General features: G+C 43.5%; 2 protein-coding genes across 3 annotated transcripts; both read right to left on the reverse strand.

The window, feature by feature from the left end:
• Nucleotides 1-1,735: 1,735 nt before the first annotated feature.
• On the reverse strand, nucleotides 1,736-21,311 carry IVD (isovaleryl-CoA dehydrogenase). Its single transcript, XM_068944300.1, has 12 exons — nucleotides 21,151-21,311; nucleotides 19,210-19,299; nucleotides 17,149-17,200; nucleotides 13,898-14,067; nucleotides 11,724-11,817; nucleotides 11,068-11,204; nucleotides 9,925-10,021; nucleotides 7,297-7,390; nucleotides 5,939-6,020; nucleotides 5,359-5,463; nucleotides 4,638-4,710; nucleotides 1,736-4,496 (listed from the first exon to the last, which is right to left on the reverse strand). The coding sequence occupies exons 1-12, from the start codon at nucleotides 21,295-21,297 to the stop codon at nucleotides 4,363-4,365; spliced, it is 1,275 nt and encodes a 424-aa protein (XP_068800401.1). The 5' UTR covers nucleotides 21,298-21,311; the 3' UTR covers nucleotides 1,736-4,362.
• A 128-nt stretch (nucleotides 21,312-21,439) lies between these two features.
• Nucleotides 21,440-27,484, reverse strand: KNSTRN (kinetochore localized astrin (SPAG5) binding protein). Of its 2 annotated transcripts, XM_068944302.1 has the most exons (9): nucleotides 27,360-27,484; nucleotides 27,052-27,183; nucleotides 25,751-25,883; nucleotides 25,542-25,598; nucleotides 25,212-25,311; nucleotides 23,583-23,697; nucleotides 23,114-23,175; nucleotides 22,886-22,960; nucleotides 21,440-21,935 (listed from the first exon to the last, which is right to left on the reverse strand). In XM_068944302.1, the coding sequence occupies exons 1-9, from the start codon at nucleotides 27,418-27,420 to the stop codon at nucleotides 21,804-21,806; spliced, it is 867 nt and encodes a 288-aa protein (XP_068800403.1). In that variant the 5' UTR covers nucleotides 27,421-27,484; the 3' UTR covers nucleotides 21,440-21,803. The 2 variants fall into 2 exon arrangements, with proteins under 2 accessions (XP_068800403.1, XP_068800404.1); XM_068944303.1 differs by lacking the exon at nucleotides 27,052-27,183.
• Nucleotides 27,485-27,535: the final 51 nt, after the last annotated feature.

Here is a 27,535-nt window from a genome sequence, read left to right on the forward strand (position 1 = left end):
ACCTTGCCAAACTGCATAGGACCCCTTTTAACCACTGTTCAAACCCACAGCGGTAGCTGCAGCCCCATTTGCAAACGTCACCTTAGATATAAATCACAGCTGGTCATAGTGCAACTAAGCCCCTCAACGGTAGCAGACTTGCTTTAAAATAAATGCCCTTGTTAGGTTTGTAAAGCAAACATTACCCCTGCGCTGTAGGGGCCTCTGTTTAAAAGTCTGGCTTGGGACATGCCTTGGAGGAGCCACGGTCTCATCCGTCCTGAAAAGCATGAGGCTAGGATACAGAAGACGTAACAGCCCATCTCATCTGCTACATCTCTCATCCCAATAGTAGAGAGAAAGATTTGTTCATGTTCTTCCACTTTTCTTCCAACAAGAGTTGCAGCATCAAATGCATCTGTATGGTGTTCTGGCCAAGCCCTAGCTCTGCCGAAGCATAGCTCTTACGGGACTAGCTTGTGCTTCCTGCACACCACTCCAGAAAGGACTCCCAGAGCAAAGCAGCATCGGTTAAGGACAGGCAGAACAAAAGTTCCCTCTTGGGAATGCTGTCACTATTTATCATAACTCAGCTGTGCAGCTGAAGAGCTAAAACAGAGCAGAGCTGTGGCAGAAAAAGCCAGCAGGAGGGCATAACCCAGACTTCCTCCATGCCCCTCAGTTCAAGAACCTGCTCTTTGCTCCAAAAGCCTTGGTGTTGCACTCTGAGCCCCGCTGCAAGAGCTGAAGCCAACTGAGATCCTCAGATTAGCACATCCTCAGGTCCCAATTAGCCAAGGGCAAATGTAGCTCAGCACAACGCCTTCAACTGCAAAATTCACCCATAAAAGATCAAACCAAGCCAGAGCTTTGCTACCATCAGGACATTCTGCTTGAACTGTTCTTTCATCAGGTTTTCAACCTTTGGGAACGAGGTGCAGAGCAGCTCTGATCACACACCACAAGAAATAAATCACCTGAGCTGGATTCCCTAGGCACAAACAGCTTCAGCAAGCCAGAGTGTGGTTTTTCTTCCCTCAAGAAATCAATAAACTGCTAAGCTGTGAAACCTACCCAGCTGCTGTGGGAGGGATTCTTTGCACATACAAAACAATTACGGCAGTACATCAAAACTCTTTTGCCTTGCAGGTACAGTTGATAAGTTCTCAGTCCTATCCTTCCTAGGACAGGAAGCAGGCATAGATTTCTAAAAACCTTTAAGGAGCTTGCTTATGAAATACTCCCATTCAAAATCACCACATTCTCAATATATGCTGTTAAAATAAACTTTGTTTATTTTAGTGACCAACTTTCTCCACTCTCCAAGCTTCTTTCTCTCTCTGACCTAGCCACTCAGTAGCGGGCTCGCTGCAAACTGGAAAGTATCTTCAAAACTAAGAAAGGTGCAGCATATCTAACCCCACTCTGCAATCAGCCAAAGGCTTATCACACTGGGACAATTTCCATTATAAATTCAGAGCAACAGATACCATTAAGATTGTGTCTAGAGGCACAGTGCCCTTGTACATTTTTCCTATTAGCTCTGCTGCTCTCCAGAGGAGGCCTGAGGCACTTACCAGATATACCACTACGTATATATTTTAAAACAATTAAAGCAAGGGAAAAAAAGCTGTGGTTGGTAGGGAAGAGAAGGCAATAGTGGCCCCCTTCCCTCCAGATGAGGGACCAGCAGTAACAGGTACCAGATTAGGTCCCTGCCCTCTGCTGGGAAACACCCCACAAGAACACAGGTCACTCAGCAGAAGCACATTTCTTTATTAGCACTGCATAGATATTAAACTCCTTCTCCCCTCACAAGCCTTCCCCACCACGCCAGGAGACTTTTTTTTTTTTTTTTTTTTTTAAAATACCACAGTGAGAACTGCTTGGTGCAAGGAAAGACAGCCCTTTCCCAAGGCAGCCCGTTCAACATCCACACAGTGCTGCTGTGGAGGTGCCTGAAATTTGATTAACATAACCCTTAAGATTGATGAACCTCTCCCTCCACCCCACCCCACAGTGGGTTAGACGTTGATTCATTTTACCTTTAACTTTGAGCTGCTGATTAGCCTAGAAAGTGAGGCACTGTTTATTATTTGTATTAAAAAAAAAAAAAGCCACTCCAGCATTCACAGGGCAGGCTGAATAAGTTGCAGTCCTTTCCAACTTGGAATATGTGTTTTTAAGCACTGAGTCTCTTACAAGATCCTGAGGTTGTTCACATATGTATTTCAGGGAAGCTCCTCTGGCCAGAGACAGATCACAACATATTGATTCAGAGCCAATGCTCTTTTGAGCATCTTCAAGCAAAATTATAGTGATTCACTCCCCTGTCAAAGAGCTAAAAACATACAGGTAAAATATGCATTTCCAACATGTGCTAAAGACGCTGTGATTCCACCACCTCTCAGCTGGAGATCTGCTGTTTCAGTGAGACACAGAGGCTGCATCTGCTCCGCAGGGCGGAGAAACTCTGCTACATACCCCGCGGCACTGGTCGCTGCGTACGTGCCCTGGCCACTGCTTGCCTGCGACTGCAAAAAATGAGGCCAGACCTCAGACCTGGAAGGCAATGTGGGTGCAGAGACAGGGAGGGCATACTGGAGCGCAGCAGAAGATTGTCTTGCCTGGATGACAGAAGGCCCACAACTGCAGAACAAGCAGAGAGCAGCCTCCTCACCATGCAGGTGCAGGCTACAGGACTAAGGCTCAGCATTTTAGGGCTGCATTGCTCATCACAGTGGGAATCTGCTCTCCAAATCACTTGGACAACTCCAGAGCTCCTGCCCTAAAGCTCCTGTGGGACATCAGATGGGGTGCAGCAACAGCAGCAGTTTTATATGCACCTCACTTGTGCTTCAAGGCCCATTTTCAAAATGTTTTCAGGAACAGCTCAAGGGGGTACACTTAACAGGCAAAGCCACTTACATCCACCCTGTCCTGATGTTCATCTCCACTAGTTTTACGCAGAGATTCACATTTACGCAACCCTGAAAATTAATCCGTGGGACAACTGCAGAATGATTGCTGTATGTATGCAGCTGAATGTAGCTGAATATACATGAAGTTTAGGAAGAAAGTATGCCATCATGATTTTAGAGGCTGTTTCTAGCTCTAGAAGAACTGACGTTTTATTGGCCCTTCATATAAATACCTGGTGACCCAGCTGGCAATACAGAAAGGTGAATTTTTCTTAGGGCTGGACTCTTCAGCCTGTGGCATTATAAAATTCAGTATTAATTTCTATCACCTAGGACAGACAGATGTCAACTACAATCAAAAGCAACACACAAAGCTTTAAGCTTCTCTATATTAAAACTACTGGGAGGTTGCCCATACAGTAATTGCTTAATTCATTCCTCTGTCATGGTTACAACAGCCCATTTTCCTTCATGATTCACTCTGAGGCCGTAGCATACACTGCAGTTTTCCTTAATAAGGCACCTTAATTTGATGCGTTTAATACTCCCTGGAAGCATCCACAAGTACTGTTGCATTCACTTTAACTTCCTCTAGTCAAGCAAACATGTAGTGTAAGCACATGCTTTTACCAAAAGAAAAAGCTTAAAAAAATCCCAACCCAAAAGTCAACCTCCTTCTGCCTGACTCATTCATGGATATCACAATACAGGTCTGACATTTTAACTGTTCCCAGAATGATGGATGGTGACACCTCTGAATGGATAACACAGCAGGATGCAGTCAGTCAGAGGAGCAGAGACTTCAGGCTGCACCAAAATATCTTGAGAAGTAGTCGGGATAGGAAAGGAAGCGTACAAAGAAATATATGTGGTGTTTTAATTAGGCTTGAGGAATCACGGCCTGAAACACTGCTTTGATGTTCATGATAGCTACCGCCACGATTCAGTCGGCATCAAGTTTTCCCAAAATGGAAGCTATTAATCCCATTGGAATGTCACAATGGGAAATCCCTCCGTCCAGCAGTAGCGTGCTAGATGCTAGCTATTAAATGGCACTCCGTTTTTAAAGAGAGAAAAGTTATTCCCTAGCCTGTTCTTCTGGATTGACTTTCTGTACTCAGCAATGGCTGCCTCCTGTTCCAAGCACACCAACAGCCTGCTCTGATGGTGATGTCCCCTGGATGAACCTCAGCTCTGTAGCACTGAGAATCTGGATGGCTTATGAACAGGATGAATCAGGCTGATCATAAGAGGAAAAAAAAGAAACCCACACTTTTCCTTCTGTCCTACCGTCTGATTCATTCTGTCAGCAAAGCCCAGCTGCATCTGTTCACAGACTAGACAGGAAAGAGTCCACAAGTGACAATCCTAGAATCACAAGCAGGAAGAAAAAATTGTGCGCCCCAGCTCAATAGTCAAAGGCCTCTTGGCAGTCAGGGTGCTGTCCCTCCACCAGTGGATATTACTTAAAAGCAGCATTAAATGCCCGGCCAATGATAAGTCTGCGCACTTCACTGGTGCCTGCCCCAATCTCATAGAGCTTGGCATCACGCAGGAAACGCCCCATCGGGTAGTCATTGATGTATCCATTCCCACCTACAATCAAAAAGAGTCACAAGTCACATCTGATTTCAGGGACTAAGGGTGGGAGAAGCACTGCTTTTGCGCTGTTTTTGCTCTCTGCAGCAATCAGCCTCTTCCTCAAAGCAGCAAACACTGTCAGTGACTGCACCTTACCAAGGCACTGAATACCATCCAGAGCCACCTGGGTAGCACACTCTGCTGAATAGAGGATCACCCCGGCACAGTCCTAATGGAGAGACAAAAGTCACTGACAGTCAGGAAAGGTGTCACCTATCCTTCTCCAATCTGTGTTGCTCTGACCTTTCCATTACTCTACAAACACCTGCTAACAACCCTGAACTACTTCACCACAGAAGGCACAGGATTCCTTCCCCAGCATGGGAAAAAAAACACAGCAGTCTTTCTGTCACTGCAGAACACTTGCATCAGGTCCATAAAGGCCACATGAGGACAGAACAAAAGAACGCAGCAGGGGAGCGGGTCTCCCACAAATGCATGTCCTGCCCATAGGATAGCAGTGTGATTTGATATGGGATGCCGGGCTCTGTTCTCCAACTGTTAAATACTTGGTCCCCTCCTCTGACTGACTTGTGGTGACAGCGTCACTTGCTGAGATGACACCACCTTGGAATGACTGCTGTAACTCCTTACAACAGCCAAGATACTGTGTTTGGACTTCCAATGAACACCTACCAATGCCGCTAAATTTGCTGCCTTGTGGAACTAGGCTTTCTTTTCCTTTGGGGTGGGGGGGAAGTACTTGGAGAGCTGTGAGCTGAAACCCACAGTACAGAACCTCCACCCCACTCACAGTTTGGGACCAAAGTGAAAGGAACTCCCCTGGCATACACAGTTCACATGGAAGCAAGCTCACCTTTGCATTGAAATGACCTTGGTCACAGGCCTTTGCCACGTTGTAGACATACTGCCGACATGCCATCAACCGGGTGTACATATCAGCCATCTTGCCCTGCATGAGCTACATGTTGCAGCAGAAGATAAAAGACATTTTACAGGTATTAAAACAAAGTGAGATCACAGAGAGCGATAGAAAGAGTATTTTCTGCATGAGCACTGGGGATCAGAATGGTTCTTACAGAGCATTCCCCGGGCTATTTAGGAGAAACTGGACAACTGGAAGAGGTGGATGCAGTACGGAAGCCAAAGGATCTGTTGATTCATGAACTCCCAGATATCAAGGCCAGTGGAAACATGCCATTCCCAGTCCTTCAGCCAGTAATAGTGGCCCGAGATATTAACAGGTTGGCAAAGATGCTTTCACCTTCTCACCACATCATTACATCATGCAGCCTCAGCAGAAGCTTCAGACATCTTTCTCCATGTAAAGCCCCAGGTCCCCATTGCAGAGCAACTTGTCTTCAAGGGCTTTTTTTTTTTTTTTTTTAAAAAAAAAGGCAAGACAAAAGTTATTTGTAGTCACTTTCCTGTCTCACCTGGAAGTGGCCAATTTTCTGTCCAAATGCTTCTCTTACATGTAGGTATGGAATTGCATGATCAAGAACAGCTTGCATGAGCCTAGAGAAAATACAGATACGCAAGAAGGGAAAAGGAAGAAAACAGAGTAATTAATAGACAAGCAATAATTAAGTCTTGGAAGCTCAATCTAGGACAAAAAGGTTCTCAGGCACCTAGAGAGAGATGCTACTGCCTTCCTACAGCTACACTCAAACAATGCTAAAAATAAAATCCAGAGCTCCCAGTTTTCTCCCTTGTGCTCTACACACTGCTCATTTGGGACACATCTTGTAGTAAGGTCTTACCTTCTTAATTCAGGGGACTGAGATGGAGGGTTGAAGAACTCTTACAACTGTAGCTAGGACAGTCTGTGCTGCCTTGCATCTCCAGAGAAGACCAACTCAAGGAATACTAGCTAATACTATAAAAAAAGTGCAGATGAGAATGAGAATAGGGAAAAATCCTCCTCCTGCTTTACAGAAGATAGTCCTTAAGCTCCCTAGTAATTCTTTTTACCTGACAGTCCCTTTGTCTTCCCAAGTGGTCTCTCTGTACTAACCCTTATATGGAGAAACTGAGTAAATGAAGAACAAATCCTTTACTCAACCCAGTGGTCCTTCTATGTGAGAACCTGGATAATGTTTTAGACTTTAAAGAAACTGCGTCACAAACAAGGAGTTGGTTATTCCAAGCAAAGTAAAAGCTATCCAGGGCTGGGCTGGATTTGGCATCCCTAGAAACGTTTAAATCAAAACTAATTTTTTCAAAAGCATGCTCTGGAGGGTCAGTCCAGGGAACAGAGTAGCCTATGCTACACTGGAGGGCAGGAATTTTCAAGTTTTCCTTTTGGCACTGTGTCTTCCACCCCTTGTCACTTCGCATTGGTTCCTTATAGATGTTCTCAAGCTGAGAAAAACAACATGAGTGAGGGAGAGGCAAGGAGAGCTAAAGGAAAAGGTGAAACATATGCAGACCAAAAGCAGAGTGCGCCATGGTTGCCAGGGGGTGCCAACTGAGTGACTGCCTCTCACTAGGGCCCTCAGGCAGGAGGCTTTTACAGCAGGGAGCAGCTATGACAGCTGAATAATTCTCAGTGGCCACAGGATCTCCCTGCTCCTGCCTCCTCTGCTACCTGCATCCTTCGCACAACTCTAACCCAGTCACTTCTTCCCAGCTGTACTTTGTTCTCCATGGCTGCCCAGCAACTCAGTTCTACATCCAAAACATCCTTCTGAGAGGTAAAACCCCTGTTTGAGACCCTCCGCACCAGGTGATCATGGAAGACTCTTCTGGACTTTTAAAAAAAAAAATCTATGAAAGATGAAATAACTCTTACCCTAGTGGCCCACCAGACAGCACAAGTCTCTCCAGGTCCAAGCCGCTCATCAGAACATAGACTCCTTTGCTTATCTGCCCCAAGATATTTTGGTCTGCAATCAGCAAAGGAAGGAAACTTACCTATGTGCAAAACTGAGAAGATAAGTGGCTGTCTGACAGCCTGTGTTCTCTGGGGAGAGGATTCAAACTCTCAGTCACTTTCGCCTTCCTTTCTGGCTCGAGACAAGCATTCAGGATGAGCTAGATAGGCTCTGAGTTGTGCTACATATTCCTCCTCCTACTGAAATATCTTTTAAATCCAAGCAAAGCCAAAAAAAAGGGGCAGTAAAGGGTTAAAAAGTGCATTCACCATCACTGCTATTCTATTGCCTGCTTTCTAAAGAGCAAGGCACTCTCCAGAGGTCCTCCAGGCTTAACGTTTGTACCAACAAGAACAGGAAACTTAATGCTTGAGAGAACAAAGTGAGAGTCCTCTTCTCCAACCTGTTAGTTTCTACCTAACTCAAACTGACAGTGACCAAAAGTTGTTACCATAGGATGCCTACTTATCATGTATTTAAAATGAATGAATCCTATTCTGATATACTTCAGTCACCTTTCTGGGCATTCCTAATATAGAAACCAAAGGTTACTCAGTCAACCAGCCAAAACTCACCACTTCTCACAGGTCAGGGTGATAGACATTGGCCTTCTGAGATGGAAAAAAATACGAACAGCCATTATTCCCCTTTCTGTGAAAGGGGCTGAGCAGAACATTGCTGTTGTTACTTGTCCTTTAAAACATGTATTTTTCCTGTTCCATTTTCACAGAAACAGTACAAACAGCCACATTAGATAACGAGCTGAGAAGAAGAAACTCAGAAATCCATGTTATCTAAAGCACGTGCTGATGTTCACAAGCACAGATGGAGAGAGGGGAATAAAAAGACTCATTTCCTCAGTAAAGCTGTCCCCTTACAGTCGGGGGGAACTTGAAGCCTAACAACTGTGTGTGGTAGATGGACAGAGATAATCCACAGATCGTGCCATATAGAACTGACATATAGCTCAGGCTTTGATCACAGGAGATCTGAAAAATGTGATACGCAAACTTAAAATGAGACAGGACTTGCGGACCACAGGCAGATATTCTCCTGAAGCAAACAATCCATTTTTCAGTGGCAGAAGCTCAAGGACTGCAATATCTCCTGCTTATTGATGAGTATGTTGATGGGTTGTACAGAGAAGAGCAGCTCTGCAGGACCATCATCATGTTATGGGAGCTAGGAAAAGGAAGAATGAAACTTGGCTTTCTGAGAAAAAGCTTAGGACCTCTATAGATGAAAAAGAAAAATACTGATTGCAAATGCTACTTTAAAGAGCAGAACAGAAACACCACCATCAGTAATAATAAAATAGCTACATGAAGCTGCTCATGAGTGATGGCACCTCATAGCTAAAAAAAGACTGAGCAGCTTGAATGTTTTCCTGTACATCCAGGGAAGGGGGACGGGTAAGTATGCAGTGGGCTGAGGGATATGTATTCTGACTGCACAAGAGGGGCAGTCTCACAGCATGAAACTGTCAGGGCTCTGAACCAGCTTTTACCAATGCAATATGACTGAGTGAAACTACAGAAGACACTATGAGAAAAACACCAGACAGTGGAGCACAGTGAAACCCACATTTTAAAGTAGATAGAATTGTAGAACTAAAGGATATTTTGATAAGAGAAAAATCCTGCAGACATATGAAAAGGCATCAGACTGTTTCAGCTTCCAAGGCAGAAGATCAGAAGCTGTATTAATGGCTAGAGTGCAAAGCATGCTAACTTTCAACACTTCAATGATGTGCTTCTCCGAGTTATCACAAAATGGAAATCCTGTTACCACACGAACATGCTGTTCTGTACGCATAATTACTCAGGAGATGATTGGAAGACTTGGGCACCAGCTTTTCTGCTTTCACAGTGAAGGGATCCAGTAAAGTTAAAAATGTCAAATTTCAGCTGAAACTCTCCTGTGTACTGCAAAGCAGCTTTTGTTGGTGTATAGGAAACAAAGGAGTTATTTGTTCTGCAGATTTGTAATTTTCAGGAATTCAGATAAGGGATCACCTCCCCATTTGCTATACAGTGGCTTTGAATTTTCTTCTAATCAACAAAAAAAGCCATTAGAGTAACAAAAATAGCCGTTAGAGTTGCCCTAATAAGGCACATCCACCATGCTGCTGTTCTAACTAAAGGGGAAGTAATGTCCTTTTTCAGGCCCTAATCCCAGGAGGATTCAGAAGTGTTATAGACAAACCAAAAACTTGTCAGGTAGTCTCCAGTGATTTTGGAGAAAAGAAACTTCAGGGCTAATAAGCTCTTCTGTATACTAGATGGGGAGCTCTAAAGGCAACAACGTCCCCGAGGTTGAAACTGGAGTGATCTAACAAGGGATATGCTCATTCAGTAGAATCTACCAGACAGTATAGCACTTTTCTGATTTTACTAGCTCTCCTGTAAGGTTGCCAAAGAGTGGACAGCTACCTAGAAAGCCCTCTAGGTCGGTCTGAACACACGTGTACTTGGTGATCCAGTTTGTCTGACTAAGATGACAGGGAACCACCACACATATACAGCCATGGTTTGAACCCAACTCACCAGGGATCTTGCAGTCTTCAAAGATCAGTTCACAGGTATTAGACCCTCTCATTCCCAGCTTATCGAGCTTCTGGGCTGAGCTGAAACCTGGCATTCCCTGCAAAGCCAAGATAGGAAAAACAGATTTCAAACCCCTCAATTCTGAAAGGCTAAATAAAATCATTACAGACTTATAAAATTTCCCTGACCACATGAACACACATGGTGTACCAGAAGGGAGTCAAAGTGAACTCCCTGCTCCTGGAATAACACAGGTGGAAGCGCAAGTGCAAAGAAAGCAAATGAGCAGAGAAACATGCTCACCTGCCATGCTAACTGGGTGAGTGAATCTATTCTCTAATGCACATAAACATTGAATAAATAATTATCTGGCCAGCTGCCAACACTGGCACTGCTCTAGAGTAAGGATTACAAACTTTGGCCAGTGACAGAACTACTCTAGCTGCTAAGATGGGTAAGTCCATCAGAAGATTTTCACTGAACTAAGATGTTTACATTTCCAGTACCATTTCTTTTATCATAGCTTCCTGCCTTTATGAAAGGCCTTGTTCTTTCCTCCTTGTGGCAATATACTATGCACAGCTCTGTTACCAATTAACTAGAAGGAGAGGAGGAAAAGAAAAAAAAAAACCCAAGAGCTCCCTGTACGAAGGCCCGATTCTGCTCCCTTCGGCATGCTTTACTTTGTGTGCATGCTTCTGAAGGAACACTGCAAGAAAGGCCAACAAATTAGAGTTATTTTAATGCCTCAACATTAAAAATGCAAGATAGATAACTGGATAGTATGGCAGATCTACAAGGTCTCAAGTACCCCTGACAATTTTTGGAAACATGCAAGCCTTTTCATATCAGGCTTTTGTCTAATTTCTCTACACTTCTAGATCAAAAGATGAGTTATGTGCTTAGATGCAAAAATCAAAAAGCTCCCAGCTCATACTGCAATATGCCGTATCATTGGGGCAAGGGACTAATCTCATGAGTTTGTAAAATTCAGGCAGGAGGCAGTTTGTCTTTGAGCAAGGGGCTGACAGTTTAATCCAGAGAAAACTAGTTGATTTCTAAATCAGTTAGGGTAAAGGACGGCAGCTTCAAAACAGACTAAAATAAAACCGAGAGGCTTATCATATAGTAACTTAAACTTACCTTCTCCACAATGAATGCAGTTATACCTCGGGAGGCTGGAACAGCATTAGGGTCAGTTTTAGCATAAACAATGAGAACATCTGCATCTGGCCCATTGGTGATCCAAGATTTGCTCCCATTCAAAACAAAATAGTCCCCTAGAAGCATAGAGATGCATGCAATCTGTTAGCTGACAATGGACAACAGAAAAGCACCTATCCCTTCACCCAGGTTATTTCAGAATAGGCTTCCAAGGATGCTCAAGACTTTACAAAGAGCATGCACAAAGCCCTTCCCAAAAAAATCAAGAAAACTTGTTTCTTTTGTTTCTGGGGTCTAAAGATCAAGTTTAATGAATGCCTGACAAACGAAGGCACCTGGCACCCGTTCCACCATACCACTACCTTTCACCTCCATAACCAGAAGCGAGACTAGCAATTTGTCCACTTTGGACATCCAGCCATCCATCCTGTGTTTTCACCATCTCACTTTATCATACATTCTGACTTTTCTGGGAGGCAGCACAAGCAGGAGCCTGGGAACACGGCTAGGGCGTACCTGAGATTGAATGCCATTCAGAGTATTGGTAAGGCTAATTAAAATTTAGAAGACATTGTTTATGCTGGCCAGGAGAAACACCGGCATGATCTATCCAGGTAACCTATGACATGCTTTACCTTTTTTATCTGCCTTCAGCTTCATGGAGACAACATCAGATCCAGCATTGGGCTCACTCATTGCTAATGCTCCAATGTGCTCCCCACTGATTAGCTGGAAGACAAGACAAACATAAGAAAGGGAGGAGAAATAGCACTGTTACATTTCAGTTCCCTCTTCAGCTTGTCTTTTTCTGCACTGAATAGTAGCTGTTTACTTAACCTGCAAGTGAGGACTCTATCTTGTTCCCAGTACAGTCCTTGCAGCAAGCTCCTTTGTGCTGCGGGAACAGAACCAAATCACAGTGGGATGAGCTGGGTGACTCAACTCATGTCTGAGTTAGTGTTTTAAAAGCAGAGCTGTACTCATCTATCTCCAGGAAGGTGCCAAAGAACCATGCAGGCAGCCATATGCCTCTCCCAAACTCCTTGTTCTGTGCTTTATGACCGCCCTTTTAAATAAACTGCGGTGGTTAAACACAAAAGGCCAATGAGGGGGATGAGAAGAGATTGCAAAGTGCTTAGCGATGTGCTCATAGGCTGGTCCCCCCACACTCGTGCTAGGAAAGCAGATGGACACCCTCCTTCTGTGCCTGCTCATGCCAGGCTCTGGCATAGTTGTTGCTTCCTCTTCTCTGTTCCTTTCATCCTGCCCTTTTCTCCTTGCCTTTTCTTTTTCCTGTGTACTTTCTTCCATCTTCTCCTCCTTTTGATATCTCCTTTTTAAAAAATAGATTCAATACTTAACATATATGTTCAACCAATTCAATCCATCAGTAGATTTTAACAGAAGCCTTGGTGTCGTGCCAAAAACTAGTTAGTGACACTGTACAGGACAGTAAAACTTGTCTTTGGCTTACCATTAAGTACTCTCTTAAGAATGAGGACGAGTAGAAATCTAAAATGGTTGCCTCATATTGAAAGCCAGTGAATGAGGGAATTAAAATACACCTAAGGAACAACTACGACATCTGGGGTTATGTACTGCCAGACTGCACAAGAATGCTTTGAGGAAGCAATAGAGGAGCACTTTGTATGCAGTTTTATTTTAGTCTGTTATGCTAATAATTAATAGCTGGGATTCAATGTACTGGCTATGTTTCTCTACATGACTAAATATTGAGATCTCTAACAGACTTTTGGGTTACAAACATGAATGCCCCCGAATGATGCAGATGCTCACAATTAATTAGCATAGGCAAACCATGCATTTGTACAGGGAAAACGCAGAACATATACAATTTTAATGCATCAAGTTTTGTCCAGAAACCTCAAAATGCTTTGAGAGGTTGGAAAAATATCATCCAGCAACAACTCACAGCCCCATTTTGTAACACTAAGCTACAGAGAGAATGACTGCTTCCCCAAGGTCATCCAGCCAGGCACAGGTTACACCTGGAATAACTTTGTTACTGCCTTATAGGCAGCATGGTCCAGTGGATAAGCATTGACACCCCCAAAAGGCTAAAGTGTGATGAATAAACAAGTTCTGAATTCTACACAAAGCTATGTAAATATGAATTAATAGGACAAAAGAAGTCCTATTAATCTTGGGAAGAGCAAACCTAGAAAGTATACTTTCTAAAGGTTGGAGCACTGAAACCCCCTGGTCCTTAAAATGCTACACACCATGAAAGACAAACTTATCCCTGCATGCAGCTGTACAGGAAAGAAATACAAATCTGCTGGCTTGCTGAGTGCTAGAAAACTTTTCCAGGGTCTTGTTCTGCTGCTACCTCCTTGAAACAAAGCAGAATTCTCTCTTCTTTTTCTGAGAATCTTTTCATAAAAGAATTCATGCTACAAGAGAAACATGTGATAGAGTGATAACACTGACTCTTCTCACCTGAACAGCACCTAAGAACCTGATCTCCACAAGATCTTTCCTGCTAATATTAAGAGAAAGAGGCTAGTACTGAACCAGCATAAGGAAATGACAGCAGCAGAAGCTTAATCCCAGCCCAATTCAGTATATGCAGCTGATGGGCACACAGACCTGCTGCTGTGAGACAAAAGAGGTAGTGCCAGACCAGATCAGCAATGACAAGCTGAAGCCTAGCGACCTCTCTCATACTTTTAGCGTCCTAAATACCACAGTGCTGCAAAACACATTACGTTTTCCTCACATTTCTCATGTTTCCTCACACAGTGCCAAAAAAATCTTTCTAATTTCACCTTCTCTTCCAGTCATATACCTTGGGTAAGTACTTCTCTTTTTGTGCTTCATTGCCATTCCGCACTAGCTGGTTAATACAGAGGTTTGAGTGGGCACCGTAACTGAGTCCAACAGCCGCCGATGCACGAGAAACTTCCTCCATCACCAGCACGTGGTCCAAATACCCCATAGCAGATCCACCATATTTTGCTATCAAAAAAAGAAACAAACATTAATCATCATGGAGTAAATCATACATGCACAAGATCCCCAGGCTGGGCTTACTCTTGAGTGATGCCTGAGACACACTAGGGCTTCTGTTTCTGACTGACACTATCCTTAGGCTGGGCACTTCTGGCTTTCCTCATCCTCTCTAAATCTCAATTCTCCTATCTTAAAGGCATAGTGACATTACTTCTCCAGCACAATCTGTAACAATTTCCACTTGTAAAGCATTTACATATATATATATATATATATATAAATATATATAAATAAATCAAACATAAATAAAGATGCATCTAAAACATGCTGCCAAGACCTGCACAATAGTTCATCTTTCACATCAACCATACTCAAGTGTAACACTAATACTATCACAAAGATAAAATCACAGATATGTAGAAAGAACAAACAAAGGACAAAACCAGTTTCAGAGAAGAGTCAGCATTAGACAACCTGTGGGAAGGAAGCTAGCAGAGGGAAACGTCAGGCCACTCCCAATGGCAGGAGCTTCAGGAGAAACTGCTTTTATATTAGTCAAACAGAGAGGTGGCAACCTGTATTAGGTGAGGGGTCAAAGGAGCAGTGGGTGACAAAATTTGTGAAGTCCAAATGTTTGTCATAACAAGCACCCCAAAACAAACGAAGACCCCTCAAGCTGCTCAAAGTGTGGGAAATTAGGGATTTCTCTATGTCCACAAGCATGCAGCAGATCAGCATTTCGAGTGACGACTGGTTCGGAACAGGTGAGATCCCAAAATTAAGCTGCTGAAATTAAACAATGGTAAGAATACGGAATTTAACATAGGATGAAGTGAGACAGAGCAGCACAACCATCATAACTAGGAATCTAGTGAAACACACCGACTAAGTCTAAAACTGGCAATTGATAAGATTAAAGATAGGATAGATTAGGAAGAGAGAGAGAAGGCAGGAGAAGAGAAGGTAGAGAAACACATAACAGTCTGGAGCAGGCTGAGAATCCCTTATAGATATATACACACTATATATATTATGCATATATATATAGACACACACACTTCTACACACACAACATACACAGAATCACATCCAGAAGTAAAAGCTTGGTTTTACAGGCAAGAAGCAAGTGATTGTATTGGTAAAAAAGGAACTAAAACAGAAGGATGCAGACACTGCAAACTAGTCAGAGAGGTCATCTGGGAACACTTACTGGTCATCAACATGAACACTTTTAAGGAAGCAGCAACAACATTAAGGGCAAATACGCTTGTATGCTGAACAGAGTGACTCGAGAGCTGAGTGCACAACCTGGGCTGAAAGAGACCTACTGCCCTTAACTCAACAAATTAACATAGTAGCCACTGGCATTGGGTACAGCCTTTCCCACATCAGTACTCACTTCGACCCCCATCTGTATCTATCTGCTGGGCACTTTATCTGAAATCTTCTCTCTCTACTCCAGATGAGTTTGGGTTTTTACTATCAATAGCCTGAAAGAGGGGAATCCGGGAAGCAAACAGGAATGTTGGATGCAAGGTAAGAGTAGGTAAATGCAGATAAATGGAGTTTCTCATTTCTAGTTTGGGCACTATGGCATTTAACAGCTTCTCATGTAGACCAAGAGTTTTTTGCTCCTATACTACTGACTAGGTTGGATGCTACTGCCTCGAAAAAGGAAAGTTAACTGCCTACTTTAAGCAGTACAGGCCTATGAATGCTCTGCACCACAAAAGCTACAAGAAAATAATCCTGCCAGACAACTTATGTAATACAAACTACAGCGTGATCTAGTGATGGTGCGCTTTCAAAATGACTCTTTATACATGACATGCCTGTATTATCATTCCATAGCAGCTATATATTTGCATTTCTTAAACTTAGCTCTTTATAAAATAAATGCAAAATTACAAAGCAAAACAGAGTCCTTACTTTTAAAAATGAAACAAAAAGCGCTGTCATTTCAAACACTCCTTAACAGAGTTGATTCACTGGTGCCCATCTAATCAACCATGTACCCCCATAAGGTTTCACATTATCTTCACATCCTCAACTCCAGTCTTCACTGCCTACGACAAATGCGATGCCAACAAAGAAACTGCATGTAATTATACAATGAAAAATCATAAGGCAAAAAAAGTTTGAGTATGGAAAGGTTTTAGAGGTACATCTTTGAGGAAATCAAAGTGGACAGGACTCACGAAGAGGTGGCTTATTTATAATGTGGGAAACTGCTGTAAGCCTCAGGCACAACATCAAAGAAGAAGGTAAGAGTGAGAAAAAACAGGAGCAAGCAGTAAATTGGGAAGAGTAAAGAGAAAGAAAGCAGAACTATGGACTCTTTCAAACATCCTCAGTGCCACTGAAAGAAATGCAGATGCATTATTTCAATGCATTGCTATTCAATTTGCTTCTGCAGAAGCCTTTGCACATGCACATCTAGAAACACAGACTGTACGATGGGAGAAATAAAGGCCCCAATGGCTGCTTTTCTCCGCTAAGGGTTTCTCTTTATTATACTCTATTACTGCATTCAGCATGACCAGAGCAGTCTCAGTAATATACAACATCAATCAAAACACTTTAACTAATCCGGACAAGGCTGAGCAAAGTTTACTCTGATTTTCTCTGACTGGTTGGATACAGTCAGCCCTCCATTAGCTATCACAGCTTTCCACAGCACTGTTTTATGCTCTGTAACTCCTCTTGTTAGAGGGGAATGTTTCTTCCAGGATACTTTTATTTACAGCTCTCTAAAATCTACAGTAAATGCTTCATATTGAGGAAGCACATATGTATTTGAGTTAGGTGCTTTAGGTTTGGAGAAGCCATTTCCGAACAGTATTTAAGTTGTAAAAGTCATTTTATAATCATCCAAAAGCCTAACAAGAGAAAAAGGATTCTGATTCTTTGGATGTTTGTGCTATTCTATACTGAATGTTTAAAAATAATGTGGAAACAGGAGCTTTTGGACAAAAAAAAGTTATATCTTGTACAAGTTTATTTTGAACCGAAAGGGGTAAGCTTAAGCATTCTTCCTTTTGTTTGAAGAATCACCTAACAGTTGGTAAAAGGTAGGAACAGACTTACCAGGAGCTGTGATCCCCAAAACTCCCAGTTCCCCAAGTTTCTTCCAAAATTCCTACAAACACAGAACAAGCAGTCAGTCCAGAGTCACAGACAGGGCAGTAGGGCCTTCGAGGTAGCTCACCGGAAACAGCTATTTGCCTTATTCACAGGAGACCTCAGAGATAAGCACACGGATACCCATTCCTCTTGCAGCAGAGACTCCATCCTTTGGACTCACATCTCACAAGACTTAAGAACACTAGTTCACTACACGTTAAGCAGTCTGTTGACTTCAGTGAGATAATTTACAACGCTGCATTTCATTCTGCAGGGACGGGTCCTAAAGGTTTAATTCATTGCTCAGTTTAAAGAGAATTTTGATGAGTTAAAGTCGCCCATTAACTTCAAAGACTGCACTTTCACATACCATCCCTTGCTCAAGATGAATTAGGATCTTGTGACCTAAGTCATTTAGGCTGGCATTTACCTCCCACATCCTTGTCACAGGGCCTGCACATCAAGCTTTGGCAGCACTGTGTAGACCTATTAGCCCAAGGTTGCCAGGAATAGCAGTTAGCATAAGTTGTCCATGACCGAACCCCTGAAAATACTGAGAAGAGTTGCTATCACTGGGTGATTTACAACTCTTCCAGTAAAATAGAAGGATACAACTAAAGCTGAAGCAGCGTCCTTGGAGAGCTAAAGGAAGGAACGTTACAGCTGGGTCAGGAAAAGCAATTGCTAAGGCAAGCAGTGCTATTGCCTGCCTCACATGGTACTGTAAAAACTATAAAAGGCGACTGCAACAAAGGACTTGTGAACACTTTGGACTCATGAAGCTAAAGGAGATGAATACACAAAGGTCACTCAGGTACATAACCTATAAGTTCCTGAGACTACCAGGACACCGGAGTCACATGAGGACTTCCTAACATTGTGTAGTATTGCATAGCTGGACACATATCCTACTAAGCTCATCTGCTAGAGGACAGGCTGTTCTTGACGGCTGACTGCTCGACTTGCCCACTACCCAGATTTATCACTCTGGCAACACCACCACCCAGTGACTGCTGCTCTGGAGCCACCAGCCCGAGGCATGGAGCTGCAGGCTGATCTGCAATGCACAGTGAGCTGTGTCTGGCACACGGTGTCACAGAGCAAGAGGGAAGCCACAGCACGACACAGCAGCAAAGGATACCACTAGTTAGGGGTGCATCTGCTACAGGGGACGTTTCCTTGCTGCTGCCTCAGACAGCAGCTTCTCTGCTACACGACGGACAGGCAGGTAAATGCTGGTCACATGGCCTCAGGGCCCAGCAATAAGAAAGTTATCTGTGGATAGTCTTCAGAGACTTCAAAAAGTATTACTCAATAGCTCTGGATGACATCTGGCGCATTGGACTAAATTTATATACTTAACTTTGAAGCTGTTGTGTCTCCCTCAAAACGTTAACAATGGAGCTCTGGAAAATCCTAGCAGTTGTTCTGAGCTTTAAGTCTTGTGGAGCTTACAAGAACCCAATAGTAAGAGCTTTCATTTTTTAATGAAACTGTCCTGCCTCAGAGAATTTGACATTTTTTGTTAGAAAGGATAATTTCAGCCTCACAGTGAAAAAACTCTACATTTCAGCATTTGTACACAATATTTTCACAACAATTTTGACAGGAAACTCTCAGCTGTCTGAGAAAGGGTTGTACACAAAAGAACTCCCATACCCTTTGCAGTGGCCAGGAGAATGCAAGGTATATATTAGGAAAGGAGTCTTTGAACAGAATCAGGCAGAAATATCACAATGGAAATCTAAACAAGGAAGTCAGAGGCCCGACCACTATCACTCCTCCTCCATTTTTTTCCTGGATGCTGGCTAGTTTCTTTCCTAGGTTGCTGAATGGTAATAACTTTTTGATTCCTTGTTTTTTTTTTTTTCCATTAACATTTTCTTTATGGCTTTCAAGTTTGAAAAGTTGATGAATAAGTTCCCACGGTGTGGGCTGGGATTCCTTCTCTGAACTAAGGCGCAGCTCAAAGCACAGACAGGCTTTGACTACCATCTATTTCAAATGCACACAGGAAATACTTACCCGCATGCCTTTGAATTCATTCTCCTGGTCAATTTGTTGGGCCTTTGGAGCCAAATGCTCCTGACAGAACTTTGTCATGGTCTGTCTAAGCTGGAAAAAGAGAGGAAGAGAAAGATGTTTTTGGTCGGGAGACTCTAAAGGCTGATGGGCACATTATGATGTATTATACCAACCCAGTAGTTGTTGCTGGATACATTTAATAATATGCAGATACCTGGAATAAGCACCCATACCAATTAATATGTGTCAGTATACCAAACTAGAACTACATTAGCTATTCCCCTACAGAGGGGAAATCTGACAGAATAAGGTATGCTGGTTGTTCTAAATGTTAAGGTTTCTAAATCCTTTTCTAAATTTAAAGTCTGAATACTTGCATGTATTTTGCAGAGGTCTATATGCATATTAAAAGTATGAAAAATGCATAAAATATCTTAAATACATATAGTATCTTACTATAGAGATTTAAAAACTTTGTCCAAGTACTACGGTAGGGCTTAAAAATTCTGTTCTTCCCTTTTGGTTCTTTATCTGCATATGTTAGTGCTAGCAAAGGAACTAAATTGACAGTCTTAGAGACTGAAGCCCCCTGCTGTTTAACCAGAGCCTGTAGAATGGGCAGCCACAAACCAAAATAGGCCCAGGATGCTCTGCCTCTCCCTCTCAACCCACACCAGAAAGAGCTTCTTCTTCAAAAGTAAGAATATATTTTAGTTCCCATGGCCACATAGATCTTGGGTCCCAGTGCTGCCAAGCAAGTTTCTCCTCCAAGACAGTTCTCCCCCCCCCCTTTTTTTTTTTTTTTTTAAAATGTTTATGTCTTGGTGGAAACATCAAACATAAGTTGACAACAGCAAAGTTATTGAGCATAAAACTACAAAAATACACCTTATTATTCTAATTAAAAGAATAACTTATAATCATTACAGATTGAAGGACGGACTCAAAGAGGCATCCCAAACTCTCCAAGCAGGCTTGTAACACTTAGATTACTTTTAACATTAAACTGTGAGTTACCAAATATTTTTAAGCTTTTTCCACAAAGGAGATAGAGACTATGAAATTATTTTCTCCCTTTACACCTGCTGAATATAGAAGCAGAGGGAAAACACCATATTTATTCAGGACTGATAGGGCTATGTCACATACACCATGAACAGAAGACGGCTAAAGAATAATACAGCATTAAGAAAGAAATAAGAATGAACACATTTCACTTATCTCTATACTTGCCCTGCCTAAAATATCTAGAAGGTATGGGCTCTATATCCAGCTCTGAGTAGCACTAGGGAAATATTTAGTCCAACTGGCAAAAACCTGTGTGGACTAATGCTTTGAAGATGCTTCCTTTCACATCGTATGCTGGGGCAGCAGGGAATAAACACTGTGATGACCAGCACTAGGGTGGCATTGACCACATGAGAAACGCAAAGCTTAGGATATTAATTCTAAGGCTGTAGGTCCCCCACTATAAAAACGGACAGAGGACAAGCTGGGGGTCTGCAGTACTTCTTTTGAGAGGATTTGACTGGACCCAACTCGTTTTGTTTTATAGGTATTTCTGATCAGAGCGTCTTAACGCGAACGCGGAGAAACTTGTTTACGCTACGCTCCGTTTCGCAGCACTTGTTGTGGAGAAAGGTGAAAGCCGAGCAAGCTCGCCCCTTGGCTGGCGCTGCCCTTCGGCCCAGCTCTGCCGGAGGGCGCGGAGGCGGGCGGGGCCGCGGCCGACCGCGCACACACGTGGCCTGGGCGCGCCCTCCCCGCGCGGGACCGCGCCGCGCCCCCACAGCGCGCTTTGGGATTGGCTGCGGCCGCCGGGAGTTGGCCTATCAGCGCCCGCCCCCCGCCACACCCCCGGCGGGAAGGCGCGCGGCTAGCTCGCGTAGGCCGTCCTCCGCCCCTCCTTTCCCGCGCCTCGGGGCCGGCCCCGGCCCGTACCTGTCGCTGCTCCTCGCTCAGTCCGTTGACCGTGTCGTCCACCGCCAGCCCCGCGGTACCCCGCCGCGGCAGCCCCAGCGCTTGGCGCCGCCGCACCCCGCGCAGCCCCGCGCCCACCACCGCCCTGCTGACCAGCGCCGCCGCCATGCTCGCCCCGGGCCGGCCGCGGCGCGCAGGCGCAGCCCGGCCCCCGGCGGCGCGTCCCGCCCGCTCTCTTCCCCCTCCCAGCCCGCTCTCCCGCCAGCGCGGCGCTCACAGCTCCCTTCTCAGGTGTTTAATACACAGAAGATACTACTAGTAACAAAGTATTACCGGGTTAAAGCACTAAGCCGTTCACCAGGAAGGTATGCAGGAAGAGACAATGCCTAGTCCGGCCTGGACTCCAGCACCTTCTGAGAGAGCCACAAGAGCTACAAGCACTTTCCCCTCCGTAGCAGGTCGTTACCGCTCTCTCCTACACCACTTTTCCCATCTCCATCAGTTGCTACCCCACCAGAGACAGCTCAGTAATGTTCATCCAGATGCCACAATGCCCAGCTCATTGATTCAGACTGCCAGACATAACAGCTAGGTTTACAGTGTAAAGAAATCAATGAACTAGGAGTAAAGCATATATATAAAAAAAAAAAGGCAGTACAGTCAGTCCTTGAGCCTCACATAGCCAGAAGCAGCTCCATCTGATCAAGCATTGCTGAACATTGCTCCATTTCTGCTTGAAAGAAGGAATGCTTCTCCAGGGACTGGTATCTCTCTTCTTCTGCCAATTTCCACTTAGCCATTGCTGTCTGCATAGAAAAGTCAGTGCATACTAAATTTCACTAATACAAGAGTACTGAATAGCAAAGCTAAGTTCAACAATAACTTCAGCTGAAAATGGGGAAAAGCTTGTTATAGCAAGAGAGCTCATTTGAGCTCTTCAGCACAGTCTTACCTACTAAACTAAGATTAGTCGAGCTTGACTGGGATGTCTTTTCCTTTGCTTCTTTCAGAAAAATGGCAGTTTATCAAAGACTAAAGTTTAGGAAGTCTTAAATAACAGCAATTTCATTAGGTTAGCTCTTAAACTTCTTACCAAGAATTCCAGAGCTGGAATTTAAATGACTATTTGGGTACGTATACAGATAAAATGCTCACAGTATGATACTTATTGAACCTACTTGTGCTTACACACTTCTTAGTTCCTAGAGAGACTACTGGTCTCTCCAAATTAGATCAAGTCTTCCAAGTTCCAGTATAACCACCAGACTACTGGATCAGTGTTCTTCCAGTGGTGTCTACAATACAATACATCTGCAATACAGGCTTGTAAAACCTTCCCTGCGAAGAGATGGGCTTAGCAGAGATAGCTCGATTTCCCATATTAGTATCCATCTTTATCCTGTAACTGATTCAATCTTACTTGAAAACTATCAGTCATTACTATCACTTCCTAAGGCAGGTTCTATTCTCTATCTTGTTTAAACTTGAATTATATACAACTCAGCTTGAAGTGACTTAGATGAGAATTACTATTGCCCCACCATAAATCTTGCTATAATCCCTTCATTTAGAAGGGGAGTAACATCTACAGTTTCCTTATTATGCCTTTATTTATAATGAAATATGAGTCATGCTGTAGGCATTCACTACCTAGTTTATTTACAGAATGGGCCAGCATAGGGAGGTGGAAAACAAAATTTCACTCAGCACCAGGTGTTTGTTACCTGTTGACTGCGAAACAAAGTTATGGTCTTACCTGAAGCATCTCCTTTTCTTTTGCTGCTGTTTGATTAAACAGCCTCAATTCTCCTATGAGCTTCTCAGTCAACAGCTGAAAAGCCAGAGGAAGATAGTTTAGTATGACACAGACAAATTGAAATTACTACCACTGTTGTGGAAACAGTTGCTGCAAAGAGCAGTAACACAAAGAACTTTTTCTAATAAAGCCCATCTAACTCATATTTCCATTTCAATATTTTCTTACCATTGTCTGCTTCCGACATTCCTTTGTCTTTTCTTCCTCCTCCAAAATCTTGTTGCCTGTAACTGATTTATGAGCTATATTAATGAATCTCTAACACACAGATGACTTTGCTGTACGAACTAACAGCTTACAGCTGTTAATAGCTTAGCTGTCAGAAATACTTTCTACAGAAAAAAAGTAAACTAAACATTTCAAAAATTTATCCAGGACAGGGTCTGCTGGAAAAAGTAGAAAAAGTAGAGGTACAATGGCTTTATTTTTGTAGCTTGGGGGGGGGGGGGGAAGGGAAGGGGAACACCCCCCACAAAAAATGGTGTTATATCAGTATTTCCTTGACAAGGAAGCAGAGGCTAGATGTTTTATGAACACAGTTGCAACTGGAAATAAAAGGATGTTCTGCAGAATATACCACCAGTGTGGTATATGGTACTAGTTTCTCATTGTTAGTACTGAAATGTACAGTCTTTACCTGGATCAATGTTTCTGCTTTCTAAAATCACCATGCAGGTCTCCTGAAATTTCTTGAGCTTCTCAACTTCCTGTAGCAGGCCTTCATTCTCCTCCCTTAGCTCTTTTATAGTGCCCTGTCATTAACACAGGTTGTAAGTGAATCAAGTTTCCAAGAAGAGTTTCTTCCTGGTAGTCAGTAATATTGTGATGCTAACAGTTTAGCAGGTGCTACCCTAGCACCAAGAATCACATCTTGCCCTTCTAACTTTACCACTACTGCAGATTAATCTGTTTCAGATGCTCACTCCAGCCCCTTGACTGGATTAATACATTTATCACATGCAGAAGTCACAACAGTGGCTAACAAATTTGATCTAAAAAGAAATTATCTCTAGAATAAGTCTAGCATGCTGCTTCTTGCGCTATACACATTTCTTGAGTTTTAAACCAGAAGAGCATAGAACATAGGGAAGAAAGGGGCATCTTGGAGTCTTTGAGCTACACCATTATTCCCTTTGCAATTCAGATAGTACCAGGCAATCTGATAAGCTGATCAGCCTCCTAAGTCTACTACAAGTCTGAGAGAATTAACAAGCACGTGGATTAAGGTGATCCAGCTGATAGTATCAGAAGCTTTTTGAGCATTCCATATGCGGTCTCAAAGGCTCTTAAAGAAATTAAGCTATGAGATAAAAGGAAAGATCATCTCACAGATTAGTAACCAGCTGAGAACCAGGAAATAAAGTGAGCATTTACAATTGAAGGTTACCAGCAGGACCTTTTGCACATGTGATAGAATTTGTGTTGTTAAGTGTGTGCTACAGTGACCTGTAAAAGGTGGTAAATAATGAAATGCCATTCAGGATAGTAGAATCTTAGTCTGATAAAACTTGCCAGAGACTAACATTATCTAGTTAACAATATGGCACAATAGCACACGGAAGAAGCATAAGCTTACATACACCAAATTAACTGAGTTAGTAATACTAAGAATAATGTCAGTGTCCCTCAAATTCTTAGTGCCCAGCAGTGACCTAAATCCAAGTTCTTAACTACTAAAATGCAGGTATATACACTCCTGAAAAACCCCCATCTTCAATACTGTATGCAGTTCCCACACCACGCTTCTTGTGATGGGGTAACAGAACTAGCAGAGATTTGGCAAAGGGAATAAGGATGATCTAAAAAAATTGAATAGCTTATCTGCTGTATGAGGAGAGATGAAGTATGTTAGGAGGTCAGGATGAAAGAAAGAATTAACAGACCAAGTCTTGAGTGGTAATTACTAAGAGATTGTTTACAGTTTCTCACAATGTAACAAGGGAGCATCTGTCAACACTGAGGCTGTTTTATGCAAGCATATAATTGTGAACTTGAAATGTTCTCCTGCAATGAGTTTAAGATGGAATTGGAGCACTGATGACTATTTAACAACAATCTGGATAATTTGGCATTATCTAGCCAAATACATCTGCATTTCTGCTGATAGACCAATGATATCCTGCTAGGACCTGTCAAAGAAGAAAAGATCCAGCCTACTCTTACACTCTACTAGCTTCTGATGGAGACAGAATAACAAGCAAGCATTTGGTCTGACCCTATAGAGGGCAGAATATAAGAATTGCTCAATTAATGTTTTTCTCCTTACCTGTGCTCCTGCTAGTCGGGAGTGCAGTTGTTGTTTAGCTGTTTCTAACAGCTGATTCTTGGTCTTCAGCTCTGTCTCTAATTTGTATCTGCTTAGAGGTCTGTAGAGTCAAACATCAAAGACTTAGGTGCAAAAATATCAGCGTTACATACCCCTTCTTTTATTTTCACCAAGTGTCGTCCTTTGAGTATTTGCTCTCGTTCATGACCAAGAGAGCTTTCATCAGTACACTTGCCAAAAGAAGCTGTATGTGGGGGAGAACTCATCATAACTCTTTGAGATGGAACATTGTTGCATTAGAGCAACTAGTAGCTATTTGAGAAAACATACCCTCTTGCAGCTGTCTTTTTTGAAAGTGGTTCCATTTTCTTGGCAGATTTAGGAAGCCTTAAAAAACAAGAAGAATACTATTACCACAGAAAGACACTGCATATTTACAGATTACCAAGTCTGCTGGTTTGAGAAGAACTGCAAAATGCTAAGCCACTTTCAGGATATTTATCAAGTAACAAATCCATCACTATTTCACTTTCACTTACCCTTGGTTTGTAGCTTTGAAGACACCATCTCCCGGCATATTTGAGCTAAAGTTAAAATTGGGATCCTTGCTAAATTGTAGATCAGCTGTTTTGCTGACACATTGTTTCTTTGGTGGAAACACCATTTGCATTTCTGCAAGAGAAAGACAGCAATGAAAATACCACTGTCTGCAAGAGATCACTGTAATGTGCCAAACTACTGGAGCTACTAAGCTTTCAGTTTGACAAAAAAAAACATCTTACAGGGTTAGAACTGAGAAAGCAACAACTAACTAACAACTAAATTCTACTCATGGTTCAAAACAAGCCACAGATAGCTCATGGCAGACAGTGTTAAAATATAATTACTAGGCTAGCACTAATAGGATAAAGCTTGAAAACAATAATGCAGGCATGATAGTAAAGGAGGTCTCAACATTAGGCAAACAGCAAGCCACAGTGTTCCAAGCAAAGCTGTGCAGCACTGAAAGCAAATATATACAGCCCACATGAAATTCTCAGTGTAAGAGAGCTTTGTATTTTAATTTCCAATAGATATACTTTTGAAATAACTCTAAAGAGAACTAGCTATTTATGTAAAGTTTATTTGGCCATAAAGCACATACATACATGCATAGAGTAAATAAAGCTTTGCTTACAGAGTGGCTTTTCAGAGCTTGTTTTGTGAGCTAAGCCTTTCTCAAATGGCATATCTATATCCAATTCATACTAGAGTTACACAGGGCAGGGGGGGTTCTATTCCTACACACTGGCTCTCATGTTCTAAATTTTAAGTCTAGGTGCCTCATACTTATAACAGGTAAAATGCTGCAAGTAGTATCTGAAGACCTACAGAAGTAAGAGCCTCTGAAGAAAAGTATTTTTAACCTCACAAAGCCACTGCATCCAGATAAGCAGGAGATACACCCTCGGCAGGCCTAACATCAGCACCAGACCAGCAGTCATCTCAAAAGGCTCAGCTGTGATTCTGATAGTAACAGCCCACCCTCCTCAAAAACACAGGTTTAGCCAAGAAATTTTAACTGCAAAATCTTAAGCAGAGATGATGCAGGTGTATAATTTCTATCAGAAGGTAGCCTAGGTTAGGAAAAAACAACAAAAAACTCTTAATAAGATTTCCACAACAGCCACCACAGACCAAGGCAGTATCGGAGCTCCTTAAAAGCTGCCTCCACTCCCGCCGCCCTCTGCGCTGGCCTAAGGCAGACACCCAGCACCGAGGGCCCGGGACCTCGGGGCAGGGCAAGGCAAGGCGGGCCACGCCCTCCCTGCTTGCCTGGCGGAGCCAGGCCGGGACGCACCTGCGGGGCCGCCACGGTGGAGCGCGCCGTACACGGGGATGCGGGAGGGCTCGCTCTCCATCCTGCGCCGCGCCGCGCCGGCCCTCCCCTCAGCGGCCGCCGCCCGGTGACGCCTCTCCAACGGCTGCTCGCCTGCAAGCCCCGGCACAAACACCCTCACCCAGAGGCATCGTACGGCACCGCTCGGGCGTCAAGGCCCATTTCCCCATCCCTCCCCCCGCCCCGCCTTGCCCAGCGCCCCCTCGCCACCGCAGGGCGGGAAGAAGAGGGGAGACGGGAGAGAAGCACAAGAACGCAAAGGCACCTACCGCGCTCGCGCCGCCCGTTTGAATTCAAGCCGGCGCCTAACGGCTCCCGGGCGCGGCACATGCGCAGGCGCCGCCCGCGCGCTCGCCCCGCCCGCGGAGGCGGTGGTGCTGGCGCCGCGCGCAGGCGCAGTGCGGAAGCCGGGGAGGCGGGCAGGGGGCCGTTGTGTTGGGGGTGG

Source organism: Struthio camelus, chromosome 5 (genome assembly GCF_040807025.1).
Source record: "Struthio camelus isolate bStrCam1 chromosome 5, bStrCam1.hap1, whole genome shotgun sequence".
Taxonomy (NCBI): domain Eukaryota; kingdom Metazoa; phylum Chordata; class Aves; order Struthioniformes; family Struthionidae; genus Struthio; species Struthio camelus.

Bases quoted from the DNA above. Each gene is read 5' to 3' on its own strand.
- IVD (XM_068944300.1), bottom strand. From the start codon at position 21,297: ATGGCGGCGGCGCTGGTCAGCAGGGCGGTGGTGGGCGCGGGGCTGCGC. The intron at 17,201-19,209 runs GTAAGTATTTCC...CTGTGTTTGTAG, and splicing joins ATGAATTCAAAGGCATGCGG to GAATTTTGGAAGAAACTTGG. The intron at 14,068-17,148 runs GTAAGTCTGTTC...TTTTTTTGATAG, and splicing joins TTTGGGGATCACAGCTCCTG to CAAAATATGGTGGATCTGCT.
- KNSTRN (XM_068944302.1), bottom strand. From the start codon at position 27,420: ATGTGCCGCGCCCGGGAGCCGTTAGGCGCCGGCTTGAATTCAAACGGG. The intron at 25,884-27,051 runs GTGCGTCCCGGC...TTTCTCTTGCAG, and splicing joins CCACCGTGGCGGCCCCGCAG to AAATGCAAATGGTGTTTCCA. The intron at 25,599-25,750 runs GTAAGTGAAAGT...TTGTTTTTTAAG, and splicing joins TTCAAAGCTACAAACCAAGG to GCTTCCTAAATCTGCCAAGA.